The sequence below is a fragment of the Podarcis liolepis genome (assembly GCF_965112155.1).
Source record: "Podarcis liolepis genome assembly, chromosome: 10".
NCBI classification, from domain to species: Eukaryota; Metazoa; Chordata; class Lepidosauria; order Squamata; family Lacertidae; genus Podarcis; species Podarcis liolepis.
The window spans coordinates 4,664,017-4,677,856 of record NC_139562.1 but is presented as its reverse complement, the minus strand read 5'-3'; the positions used below and the strand labels follow the sequence as shown (position 1 = coordinate 4,677,856).

Genomic DNA, 13,840 nt, shown 5'->3' with positions numbered 1-13,840 from the left:
GTGCCACCCGCGTCCCTACTGAGATCCATTAAGTTACTTCTGGCCCTGTTCTCCCATCTTTAAGGCCGTCCCGATTCTGTCTTCTGCGGCCTTAGCTACCCCTCCCAGTTTGATACTACCTGCAAATGTGATGAGCATCTTCTCAATTCCTTTTATCCAAGCCATTTATAAAATTGTTGTACGGCACCAGGCCTAGGAGAGAGCCCTGCAGTGCCCCTCTTATCCTCTCCCCAACCCCAGAATGATGAGGAACCATCGGTGAGAATAATAATAATAATAATAATAATAATAATAATAATAATAATAATATATTTATACCCCGCCCATCTGGCTGAGTTTCCCCAGCCACTCTGGACTGCTTCCAACCAAATATTAAAAACAATACAGCGTCAGACATTATAACTTCCCTAAAAAGGGCCGCTTTCAGTTGTCTTTAAAAGTAAAATGGTTGTTTATTGCCTTGACATCTGCTGGGAGGGCATTCCACAGGGCAGGCACCACTAATAATAACGATTTTTTAAAAATAGCAATTCTGCATTTGCAAAGTTGAGGAAAGAGATGCATAAATGATGTCAGGGTGACGCTCTCCCTTTCTTTTTCTCTCTTCCAGGCGTTGGAAACTCCTGTTCTGATGGTCTCCTTCACATGCACGGAAGACGGCTTCTCGCCGGTACAAAACATTGCATTTTATTATTTTATTTATTAGGCATTCCTACATCCTGGGCAGGGTCTTAAAACTCCCCTTTTCAAGCTCAGTTTCCTTTGGCACCTCTTGCCCGGTCTCCTGCTTAGCATGGCTCTGGCTGCTGCTTACAAAGTGCTTTACGGCCCTGGTTTTGCTGACAACGCGCACACCAGCCTTGGGAGGCAGGCCACAAATGTTTCCAAGGGGAATTCGAGCAAGGAGAGACTTGCCCTTTGTCGTCCTGGAGGGCTGCCGTGGGGGGGGGGGCGCGCAAACATAAAAAAGGTTTGGGCCACGAATGCAAATTTTGCCTTCATTTGGCAAGGCCATTTTCTACACAAACTCGCACCTGCACCCGGTTGAAGGCTGAGTCCTGTCCCCGATACAAACCTCCCTCTCAAACTATTGTTGTCATCATCCTTATTACTATTATTATTAATATCTCCTGCTGTGAGAGCCTAGGGCTCCAAAAAACAATGCAGTGATGGAGATACATTTACAGCAGGAGGGTCACCTCAGCAAACTACAGTTCCCGAGATTCTTTTGGAGGAAGCCTTTGTATCCTCAGCAAACTACAGTTCCCGAGATTCTTTTGGAGGAAGCCTTTGTATCCTCAGCAAACTACAGTTCCCGAGATTCTTTTGGGGAAGCCGTGACTGCCCAAAGTAGTGTTGTAGAGCTTTAAATGCATGGTGCGGATCCAGACAGTCGTCTCCTGTAGCTCTGGCGCCCTGTGACACTTCTCCCATGGGAGCCTTGCTGTAAAGTGGAGCACAAAATCGTAAATCGAGATCCAAGATCATCGGGGGACCCACTGTTGCGTTGCTCTCAGTGATCCCCATCTCCGAACTCCAGGGCGCAGTCCTCTCCCCACCCCCATTCCTCCCAGCAAAGGGAACTATAGTTTTCCGAGGCAGGCGGCGCTCGAGGGAAGCCCCTCACAACACCCTCTTCTTCCCTGGCAGGCTGAGTACAGGATCATTGTCCAGGTGATGAACGAGAACGACAACAAGCCGCGGTTCCAGGAGGACACCATTTTGACGCAGAACATCAGCGAGGTGAGTGTCTGGCGCCCGGCCGGGACTGGAGGGCCCAGGAAGACCCTGGGCCCTTCTCCAGAACAGGGGACTCGAGAGGAGAAATACCAAGCTTAAGGAAATACTTTAAGGTCCATGAATATCCATAGTTTAGAGTTCCCGGGCCCTAAGGAAGTCAGACTATCCTCCACCAGGGCCAGGGCCTTCTCAGTGGTGGCTCCGACCTGGTGGAATGCTCTGTCCCAGGAGACCAGGGCCCTGCAGAATTGAACTTCCTTCCTCAGGGCCTGTAAGACAGAGCTATTCTGCCTGGCTTTCAATTTGAACTTAGCCTGATCTTTTATTCCCCTTCCTTCCCTCCCCCTCCCCTTTTTATGAAGATTACCCGCTCTGGGATCCCACAGCTAATTCTCCCATGTTCTCCTCACTGGCCCAAAGAGGACTAATTTAGCCAGCTAGCCCTGGGGATCATCTAATGTTTACTGGATGGATTTCCCCCCCTAAACTGATTTTTGAATTCTGAATTTATCGTTATTCATGTTTTATACTCTATTTTATGCTGTTTTTTGTTGCATCAATTATGTGTTTTAAATTTGTTGTTAGCTGCCCTGAGCCCGGTTATCTGAACTGGGAAGGGCGGGGTATAAATATATTATTATTATTATTATTATTATTATTATTATTATTATTATTATTATTATTATTATTATCTTCCTCCAAGAATAAGATTCGGTTCTCTGCACACCTGTAGCCATTTTATCTTCCCAACAGCCCTGAAAGGCAGGTTAAACTGAGCGATATTAGTGACTGACCTGAGGTCAGGGCGCTGGATAGAAAGAGCTTCACCCCACTCAATATTTTGAGGCAGGGGGCTGAGACCCTTCACCCAATATTGAGGGGGCCATCATCCCCATCACCCCTGGGCAAGCACAGGTGTGCCAGGTGAAGGTGAGCGGCTTAGAGGGTGATTTTCGCCCTCTGTGGCCCTCGCCGTGATTTTCAGAGTATCCTGGCAGGCATGGCCCGACCGTGGGGGTGGGGCAGAGCTTTGTGCTTGTGACATCATCAATGTGCAACAGCTGCTGCCCCCCACATGTTGGGTGCAACTTGGCGCACCCGCCGGAGGTAAATCAGTAAATCTTTGATACATAGCTGTCAACCGTCCCTTATTTGGCGGGAAAGTCCCTTATCCCAGCGCCGTGTCCCGCTGCTGTCCCTTATGGATGATGTCCCTTAAATTTCCCGGGTTTCAAAGGAAGCAGCTCCTCTCCCTCCCTCCCTGCTGGCCAGGGAGGAGGGAGTCTCCAACTGTGTTGCTCGGCTGCGTTGCTCACCCAATAAGGAGTCGGAGATCGACTGGGGGGTGGAGCTTGCCTGCCTTGTGCCGATCAAATCGGTCGCACTGCCTGGGGACTCGCCTTTGCTCAGCGCTTCCCAGCAGAGAGGTGACGGTGGTTTTCCTTGCTGCATCCCCTTTGCCGGGTTGCTGCGCTGTGGGAACCACCTCTTGAGGCTTCGTTTGGCTGCTGGCTGGGCTTTCTGCCTTTGGCTCGGAGGGGCTCAGAAGTCGAACATACCTGTGTTTGGAAAATCCCTTATTTTGGCTGCTGATCCCTTATTTTCGAGACTGCTGGTCCCTTATTTTCAAATCTGTAAGTTGACAGCTATGCTTTGATAGTGGCGTGAGGATTTGAACTCGGGTCTCCTTGGTTCTCAGTGCACGACTTAACTGCTAAACCGTGGTGGAAAAGGCTAGTCCTGAGAAACCCGATATTGTGACGAAAAAGAGTGTTTCCCGTTCCCGGCGGGCAGATGAGACGCCACTGGTGCCCGTGCATTTGAGGGACGAGGTTCTCTAGCCAGCCACGTTGCCTGGGTACCATATTTTTCACTCCATAAGATCCACTTTTCTCCTCCTAAAAAGTAAGGGGAAGTGTCTGTGCGTCTTATGGAGCGAATGTGCAGTCGATCGCTGGCTCTTGCCCAGGCCTCCATTGTTGAATGTTCTGCAGACGGAGGCTGTTTGCTTCCCCAGCAACATGGGACTGGCTGTGATTAGATTATCTGTCTGGAAACTGTAGAAACAGCTCCCTTTCCTTTCCTAAAGAAGCTACAGAACTGTGAGTTGAACCCCATAAAAACAGGATTTTTTCCCTTTGCAAAGTAAGCTCAACAACTTTGAGCTGATCCTCAAAAAAACGGGGCTTTCCCCCTTTCCTCCTCTAAAAACTAGGTGCGTCTTATGGTCAGGTGCACCTTATGGAGCGAAAAATACGGTATGTTATATGCGCATATCTCAGGAAGGATGAGAGAGTCGGTAAGGAGGACCCCTCTCACTAGGCCTGACTTCCTGCCTAACCCTGTTCTCTCCCCCCCCCCTCGTCCCCAGCTGGCCGCCCCCCACTCCGTGATCTTCAGCACCCAGGCGGAGGATGCCGATGGTGACACCCTCATGTACGTGATCGACGGCACGTCGGTGAGTCCTCTCCCCAAGGCCACCGGGAGGAGGAAGATGAACTTTTAGTTGGGCCTGGGGATTACTTTAATTTTAGTATAAATGTTCTGGATGTTGCGCAATAGGGGCATAGGATTCCTTTTGGTGTACCAACCTCCTCGCTGCACCAAGGAGCAGGTGCGCAGCCTGGGAGTCATTTTGGACTCACAGCTGTCCATGGAGGCGCAGGTCAATTCTGTCTACCAGCTCCATCTGGTACGCAGGATGAGACCCTCCCTGCCCGCGGACTGTCTCGCCAGTGTGGTATATACTCGGGTTATCTCCCGCTTGGACTACTGCCATGTGCTCTGCATGGGGCTACCTTTGAAGGTGACCCAGAAACTGCAACTAATCCAGAATGTGGCAGCTAGACTGTTGACTGGGAGCTGATGCCGAGACCACATAACACTGGTCCTGAGAAACCTGCATTGACTCCCAGTACGTTTCCGGGCACAATTCAAAGTGTTGGTGCTGACTTTTCAAGCCCTAAACGGCCTTGGCCCAGTAGACCTGATGGAGCATCTCCACCCCCATCGTGCATCCCGGACACTGAGGTCCGACACCGAGGGCCTTCTGGCGGTTCCCTCCCTGCGAGAAGTGAGGTTACAGGGAACCAGGCAGAGGGCCTTCTCAGTGGTGGCGCCCGCCCTGTGGAACACCCTCCCATCAGATGTCAGGGAAATAAACAACTATGACTTTTAGAAGACATCTGAAGGCAGCCCTGTTTAGGGAAGTTTTTAATGTTTGATGTTTTATTGTGTTTTTAATATTTAGTTTGGAGCCGCCCAGAGTGGCTGGGGAAACCCAGCCAGATGGGCAGGATATAAATACATTATTATTATTATTATGACTACTACTACTACTACAACTATTATAGTCAACCCCGCAACATGTGCCAGGATTACTTTCCGGGGGCAAAATTTCACTCTGGGCAAACCCCCGGAAACGCCCCTATGTGACTGTCCCTATCTTAGTTGGCTGTGGGAATCACAGAACTATAGACTTGGAAGGGACCCGAGGGTCTTCTAGTCCAACCCCCAGGCCAGGTCCTGCAAACCCAGGCACGGAGAGAACTTTTTAAACCCTACCACCTTCCTCAGGGAAGGTTGTGTGAGATCTCCCTGGGTCAGTGCAAGATCTTGGGCAGTCCCTTCTGACTGCTCCCCTCTCTGTTTATGCGTCCATTTCCCCACCAACCATACAGAGCGCGAGCATATCAGCAAAAAAGTTGCGGGTCTCCTTCTGTCTGCTCTGGCGCCACCTGCTGTTCAGCTCCCAAGCTTCCGTCCTACCAGCACCAAACTGGTCGCTGGCAGCGGAAAGCAAAGCAAAGGCGTTGGCACCATTTTGTGCTGGAGCCTTGGCTGAGTTGGCCGGTGCCCGGCCCTCGCTTGGCCAGAACCGTACGGCCGCAGTGCGCTTGCCCATCCCTTGCTGACCCCCTTTGTTCCATGGCAACGCCGGTGTGGGCGTGGGATTAGCCGGGGGGAACCAGGACACCTAGACCTGGCCGTGGGCGTAGATTACGGCCAAAACCTCTGCGGGTGGAGGAAATGGATTTGCGGGGCAAGGGGTGAGCGGGCGGGAGAAGTGCCTTTGGGAGAGGGGACCCGGAGGGATGCTGGGCTTGCCACCCTCTGTGGGCATCTGCCGTGCCAGCTGCGCGGCTACCACCCCTGTTTGAACTTCCAGGCTGACGCCAAATATTTCCGGATCGACCTGCCCAACAGCGGGAGGATCGTGCTGGGCAAAGCCCTGGATTTCGAGACCAAGAGGCACCTGGAGTTTGTGATCCATGCCGTGGTGAGGAGGGGAGCGGGAGATTGGGGGTGGCATGGGGGGCACCCACAAGGGCCGAATCCTCTCTTCGCTGGTGCCCCTCGCTGCTCCCACACACCAGGATGCCAGTCAGTGCCTGTGTTCTCAGCACCTCGTAAGAACATAAGAAAAACCTGCCGGATGAGGCCAATGGCATGCTGTTCTCACAGCGCCCAACCGGATGCCTTTGAGGAGCAGAATTCGAACACATTATTCTTATTAATATCCCACTCTAAGACCCTAGGCTGGCTCACGAGATTTTGAATGTTAAAATGTTAAGACCAGTTTAAAATAACTTGCAGTTACAGAAATAAAATGGGTTCTAAGAACATATACAGTGGTACCTCGGGTTACATAGACTTCAGGTTACATACGCTTCAGGTTACAGACTCCGCTAACCCAGAAATAGTGTTTCAGGTTAACAACTTTGCTTCAGGATGAGAACAGAAATCGTGCTCCAGCGGCACAGCGGCAGCAGGAGGCCCCATTAGCTAAAGTAGTGCTTCAGGTTAAGAACAGTTTCAGGTTAAGAACGGACCTCCGGAATGAATTAAGTACTTAACCCGAGGTACCACTGTACAGTCATACCTTGGGTTACAGACACTTCAGGTTGCATTTTTTTGGGTTACAGACCGCCAAAACCCGGAAGTACTGGAACGGGTTACTTCCAGGTTTCAGCGGCAACATGATGACCACGTACATATGTAATAGATCTTTATAGAATTCCTTCAAACCATAACAAGTACAAAATGAAATCTTTAGTCTCGAAGTCTCTGGAAATCTTTAAATGAAGCGAAGTACCAGACTTTGTACGATGAAAGACAAGCTGTGAAGCTTTGTGTGTTCAGCAAATATGATGTCCAACACTGAACAGTGATTCCGGATATTGACTACTGTTTCGTAGAATTCTTTGTCAGCAGTGACTACATTATTACATGAGCACTGTTCCACAGCATTTGATATTTTTATTTACATACATTCAATTGAAATAAGATGGGCTTATGAAACAATTCTATATCCTCCCACCACGCTGACGAAGAATTCTACGAAACAGTAGTCAATATCCAGAATCACTGTTCAGTGTTGGACATCATATTTGCCGAATACACAAAGCTTCACAGCTTGTCTTTCATCGTACTAAGTCTGGTAAAAGTAAAGGGACCCCTGACCATTAGGTCTAGTCATGGCTGACTCTGGGGTTGCGGCGCTCATCTCGCTTTACTGGCCGAGGGAGCCGGCGTACAGCTTCCGGGTCATGTGGCCAGCAGGACTAAGCCACTTCTGGCAAACCAGAGCAGTGCACGGAAACGCTGTTTACCTTCCCGCCGGAGTGGTACCTATTTATCTACTTGCACTCTGACGTGCTTTCAAACTGCTAGGTTGGCAGGAGCAGGGACCAAGCAACGGGAGCTCACCCCGTCGCGGGGATTCGAACCGCTGACCTTCTGATTGGCAAGTCCTAGGCTCTGTGGTTTAACCCACAGCGCCACCCCTGTTCCACAAATCTGGTGCTTCGCTTCATTTAAAGATTTCCAGAGACTTTGAGCCTAAAGATTTCATTTTGTCCTTGTTATGGTTTGAAGGAATTCTATAAAGATTGTCTATTGCGTATGTACATGGTCATTGTGTTGCCTGGACATTGCTGATGGTAAGAGATGTTTGGCAGTGGAATGGGCTTCTTTGGGAGGTGGTGGACTCTCCTTCCTTGGAGGTTTTTAAGCAGAGGTTGGATGGTTACCTGTCCTGAACGCTTTAGCTGACATTTCTGCATTGTGGGGGGTTGGAATAGATGACCCCTGAGGGTCCCTTTCAACTCTCCAATTCGATGACTCCAAGACAAGCCTTCTTGTCAGATCGGCCCGTCCAGTCGGAAGCAAAAGCCGGAAGAGCAACCCACGACAATCAGATGCCTATGGGAAACTCGCAAACAGGATCCGGCCGCAAGAGCCCTCTCCCTTCGTGTGGTTTCCAGCAATTGGTATTCAGAAGCATTGGAACCTCGAACTGCAGAGGGATCGTGGAATTGTAGAGTTGGGACCCCTGAAGGTCATCCAGCCCAACCCCGTGTGATGCAGGAATGAGAGCACAGCCATTGTGAGCTTTCCCTCACCCAGTCCTCTTTTAATGCTGTTCATGTGGCAGTGAGTTCCACAGTCTGCGCTCCACGATGAACGAGACTTCCACTGCCAGGCAACCATGGGGTGGCCAGGGCAGCCTTCGCCAAGACGGCGCCCTCGAGACGCACGTGCCGTGCTGGGCGGAGACATCGGCCAAAACGTCTGGCGGGCACCAGGTTGGGGAAGACTGTCAGAAGGTTGTCTCGTCCAACTGCGGGAATCACCACTGAAACCTAAGCAATTGCAGAGAGCGAGGCTTTTCGGAGAGACCGGGAGGCTTTTCCTTGTGGGCAGCTATTTTCAGGCACACCCCCCCTCCCTGCCGCTCGCCGGCTCATTAACAGCCGCCTGGGCCTCCCTAAGCCGGCTAATTGGGGGTGACGTGATCCTGTCAGCTCCCCCCCTTCAGGGCTAACGGCTTAAATCTCTCCCCCCTTCTTTTAATTTCCCTAAGAGGGCTAACGTCAAGCGGCAATTCGCTGCATCCATCGCTGGCCCCCATCCCCATGTAGCCCCAGGAATGCCAAGAGGCACCCCCGCCATCTGTACGGCTCACCCCCTCTTTGCCCAAACGGCGCGTGCCCCCCGGTTTCGCGCCAGCCCTTCTGCATCGCCCACACCTGCCCCGCGAAGCACTTGGGCTGCTCTCCAGGTGGCAAGGTGCCCAGCGCCACCGTCCCTGGCACGAGGCCCGTCCTGCCCCCGCTCCTGCCTCTTCCTCCTTGCCCTTCTTGCTGGCTTGCTTCTGAGCCGGGTGCCCTTCAGGTGTGCCCTGGGGCAGCCAAGCCATGGCACGTGCCTGCAGGTGTGTTATGGGCTCTGCGGCTCAACGCCGGGGCTTCCGTCTGACGTGTTCGGAGAGCCTTTGCCGCGATTCGTTTGCAGGAGGATGCTCTGCTGTTCAACGAGCGTTTGTTCTGATTTCGTAGAATCAGTTGGAAGGGACCCTAAGAGTCATCTAGTCCACCCCCTTACAAAGCAGGAATCTCAGCTACAGCATCCAGGACAGTTGGCCACCCAACGTCTGCTTAAAAACCTCAGAGGATGGAGAGTCCACAACTTCCCAAGGGAGACCGTTCCCCTGTCGAACAGCTCTTACTGTCCGAAAATTCTTCCTGATTCTCCCCAAAGCCATGGGTTCGAGTCCTACCACTGCATGGTCAGAAGACCTCAAAGCGCTTTACAAAAATCGCACCCTGCTTTCCTTTGCTCCCATTTTGCTTTACCAGATTACCGTATTTTTCGCCCTATAGGACGCACTTTTTCCACTCCAAAAATGAAGGGGAAATGTGTGTGCGTCCTATGGGGCGAATGCAGGCTTTCGCTGAAGCCTGGAGAGAGAGAGGGGTCGGTGCGCACCGACCCCTCTCGCTCTCCAGGCTTCAGGAAGCTCTGTGCAACCCTTGGGAGACCAGTTCCGAGGGTTGCGCAGAGCTGCCTGCAGTCCCTGGCTCAGCACAACTCTGCGCGGCCACCGGGAGCGGGGCGCTAAGCCCCGCCCCGCTCCGGATGGTGGCGCAGAGCTGCCTGCAGTCCCGGGATCAGTGCACTTCTCCCCATCGCCAGCCCCACAAGCTCGGGGGACAGCGGGGAGGCAGAGCGTGCCTTCCCACTGTTCCCCGACCTGGTTCTTCCAGCCCCGCACCTGGGGGGAAAATAATTTCCCCCCCTTTATTTCCCCCCCAAAAAACTAGGTGCGTCCTATGGGCCGGAGCGTCCTATGGGGCGCAAAATACGGTAGCTTTTAAAAAATGCAGTCATACCTCGGGTTACAAACACTTCAGGTTGCGTTTTTTTGGGGGTTATGGACCGCCGAAACCCGGAAGTACTGGAACATGTTGCTTCTGGGTTTCGGCGGTCACGCATGCGCAGATGCGCAAAAAGCGCACTTTGCGCATGCGCAGAAGCGCCGAATCGCGATCCACGTGTGCGCAGATGCGCTGCTGCGGGTTGCGGGTGCTGCGGGTTGCGAACGTGCATGCCGCACGGATCATGTTCGCAACCCGAGCGTCCACTCTAAATAACAAATCGTAATGGGTTCAAGCCTGACCCTCCAGAGGAGGAGAAAATAAGCTTTTTCCTCTTTCCATGTGACTGCCGTTAAGATATTGGAAGAGGGCTCTCATATCTCCTCTCAGTCTTCTTTTCCATGCTAAACATCCCCAATTCCTTCAACCGTTCCTCATCAGGCTTAGTTTCCAGACCCCTTGATCATCTTGGCTGCCCTCCTCTGCACACCTTCCAGCTTGTCAACATCATTCCTAAATTGTGGTTCTCAGAATTAGACATAGTATCCCAGGTGTGGTCTGACCAAGGCAGAAAAGAGCGGGACTATGACTTCCCTTGATCTGGACACTAAACTTCTGTTGATGCAGCCGAGAATAGCATTGGCCTTTTTTGCTGCTGCATCCCACTGTTGACTCATGTCAAGCTTGAGATCCACTAAGATCCCTAGATCCCTTTACCCATGTACTGCTAGTAAGCCAGGTGTCCCCAATTCTATGGGGAAAGCCAGCCAGATGGGCGGGGTACAAATAAATTATTATTATTATTATTATTATTATTATTATTATTATTATTATTATTATTATTATTATATTGCTTTAAAAGAGGATTAGACAAATTCATGGAGGAGAGGGTCATCTGTGACTTTGCTTCCACCAGTTTCTGGAAGGCTCAGGATGGGAAGAGGGGTCTTGCGTTCAGATCCTGCTGGAGGTTTTCCTGTTTAGGCATCTGGTTGTACCCTGTGAGAGCAGGATGCTGGACTGAATGGGTCACTGGCCTGATCCAGCACGCTCTTCTTATGTTCTTACACTGGGGCATTTAACCTGAGCTTTCTCTGCCCCAGGAAATGAACACAAAGGAGAGGTACAATTCCTCAGCCAGGATCCACGTCAACGTGATGGACGGAGATGACCAGTACCCCCAGTTCCTTCCATGCAACTTCCTGTCGCACGACGGAGTTGGCGTTTGTGTCAGCCCCATCTACACCGCCAACATCACAGAAGGGGAGGTCAAGGTGAGCAGGGGTGTCTGGTGTTGAAAATGTGGTTGTTGTTGTTTTGTCATTTAGTCATGTCCGCCTCTTCGTGACCCCCTGGACCAGAGCACGCCAGGCACTCCTGTCTTCCACTGCCTCCCGCAGTTTGGTCAAACTCATGCTGGTCTCTTCGAGAACAGTGTCCCACCATCTCGTCCTCCATCGTCCCCTTCTCCTTGCACCCTCCATCTTTCCCAACATCAGGGTCTTTTCCAGGGAGTCTTCTCTTCTCATGAGGTGGCCAAAGTCTTGGAGCCTCAGCTTCACGATCTGTCCTCCCAGTGAGCACTCAGGGCTGATTTCCTTCAGAATGGAGAGGTTTGATCTTCTTGCAGTCCATGGGACTCTCAAGAGTCTCCTCCAGCACCAGAATTCAAAAGCATCCATTCTTCGGCGATCAGCCTTCTTTATGGTCCAGCTCTCACTTCCACACATCACTACTGGGAAAACCAGAGCTTTTACTATACGGACCTGCTGTTAAAATGTGACATTGTGAACGGTGAAATCTGAGGGCTCCCTTGGACAAAAAACAAGGACACCAGCCAGGAATACCAGAGCAAAACAGCAGCCAGTAGGCTTGATCTTTATTGAAGACTGTCGCGACAGGACTCCCACCTGTCACAGGGTGGAGCAAGATGGAAGCCCAGAACAAAAGAGAACCCAAACTTTTATTAGCTGCTAATCCCCATGTTAAAAAAGGTAAAGGGACCCCTGACCATTAGATCTAGTCGTGGCCGACTCTGGGGTTGTGGCGCTCATCTCGCTTTACTGGCCGAGGGAGTCAGCATACGGCTTCCGGGTCATGTGGCTGGCATGACTAAGCCGCTTCTGGTGAACCAGAGCAGCGCACGAAAACGCCGTTTACCTTCCCGCCACAGTGGTACCTATTTATCTACTTGCACTTTGACGTGCTTTTGAACTGCTAGGTTGGCAGGAGCAGGGACCAAGCAATGGGAACTCACCCCGTCGTGGAGATTCGAACCGCCGACCTTCTGATCAGCAAGCCCTAGGCTCTGTGGTTTTACCCACAGCGCCACCCGTGTTACACCCCCCAAACTACATCACTCATACATCACGGTTACATCATGAAAGGGGAGGTCTGGTGGCAGGTATCTGAGCATCCTGGACCCTGCCCCATGGTCCCCCTTGCCCCCCACCAAACACCCATCAAGTGTAACAAAAGAGATATTTACATTTCCCTGTTTCCCAGCCAAGTTAATCCCACCCTTTTGTCTTCATCTGGGTTGGTTATTTCTGGAATGGCTACTTGTCTGGCACTCAGGTATCAGGATGCCAGGGATTATCACTCAGGCAGAGGGGCTGCTGAGTAGCTGAGCTCACATGTCTATAGGAATTTCTGACGTTTTCCCAGTGAGTCAGTACATAGAGACATTTATCAGTGAATTCTTAGATTTGGTATTGTGCAGCAGAGGCCCTTTGAATAGATAGGAAGAAACTGTGATGAAGTGTTTTGTGGGGACAAATCACAAAAGTCACAAAAGTGATTGTGCTGGTTTTGGTAGTGGGCTGCATGTGCGTGATATCTGCTGGAGGGGCAACCCCCCCCAACCTATACATAAATTCCTGCCACAACATGCAGGGCAGAAACTCGAACTCGCTCCCCTGCACATGCACATTTCTCTGCCTGCTTTCCCTGAAGGTTGTTTATCTCTTGCAGACAGAACCCCTCCAGTTCCTGCCTGGTCCCATCCATGCCGAGGACGGAGACCGCGACCTGAAGGCTGCCATCACCTATTCTATTCTCTCAGGTACTGGGGGTCCCTGGTGACAGGGCGGTCAGGGGACAGAAAAAGAGCCCGGCTGGCTCCTGGATAAGGTTTAAGAGGGCCCATTGAGCACAGCATCCTCTTTTTCTTCCAATGGCCCAGCAGGTTCTAGGACAGTGGTTCTCAGCCTGTGGGTCCCCAGATGTTGTTGGACTACAACTCGCATCATCCCTGAGCTCTGGCCTTGCTAGCTAGGGGTGATGGGAGTTGTAGTTCAACCACATCTGGGGACCCACAGGTTTAGAAAGGCTGCTCTAGAATCAAGGCATCATAGAGTTGGAAGGGACCCAGAAAGCCATCTAGTCCAACCCCATGCTGTGCAGGAATCTCAGCCGAAGCAGCCAGGATAGATGCCTTTTCTCAGAGGCTTCCAAGTGGGACATGAGCTTCCCCCAAGGGAGCATTGGGCGATGGGGGGGGGGTTTGTCTGAATTTGCAGACCGCCCTTTGGGCCTTGGTTTTCGAACGTTTCAGAACTCAAACCGTCTTCCAGAATGGATTACGTTCAAAAACCGAGGGACCACTGTACAGTGGTGCCTCACAAGACGAAAAGAATCCGTTCTGTGATTCTCTTCGTCTAGCGGTTTTTTCGTCTTGCGAAGCAAGCCCATTGACGGATTAGCGGATTAGCGCTATTAGCGGCTATTAGCGGCTTATCGGATCAGCTGATAAGCGGCTTAGCGGCTTAGAAAAAGGGGGGGAAAGGAAAAAAACCCCGCAGGAACTCGCAAGACATTGTTGTCTTGCGAAGCAAGCCCATAGGAGATTCGTTTTGAGAAGCACCTCCAAAACCGAAAACTCTTTCGTCTAGCGAGTTTTCCGTCTTGCGAGGCATTCGTCTTGCGGGGCACCACTGTAT

At 51.5% G+C, this 13,840-nt stretch overlaps 1 protein-coding gene across 1 annotated transcript in view; it reads left to right on the top strand.

Annotated features, from left to right (window-relative positions):
• The window catches only part of LOC310688141 (cadherin-related family member 5-like), a gene marked incomplete at its 5' end in the record, with an annotated part of 153,446 nt that overhangs the window by 7,053 nt on the left and 132,553 nt on the right, over positions 1-13,840 (top strand). The window contains 6 exons of the mRNA XM_083464265.1: positions 611-670; positions 1,651-1,743; positions 4,112-4,198; positions 5,909-6,019; positions 11,003-11,173; positions 12,873-12,963. Coding sequence (XP_083320391.1) covers positions 611-670; positions 1,651-1,743; positions 4,112-4,198; positions 5,909-6,019; positions 11,003-11,173; positions 12,873-12,963 — 613 coding nt within the window. The remainder of the gene's footprint in view (positions 1-610; positions 671-1,650; positions 1,744-4,111; positions 4,199-5,908; positions 6,020-11,002; positions 11,174-12,872; positions 12,964-13,840) is intronic.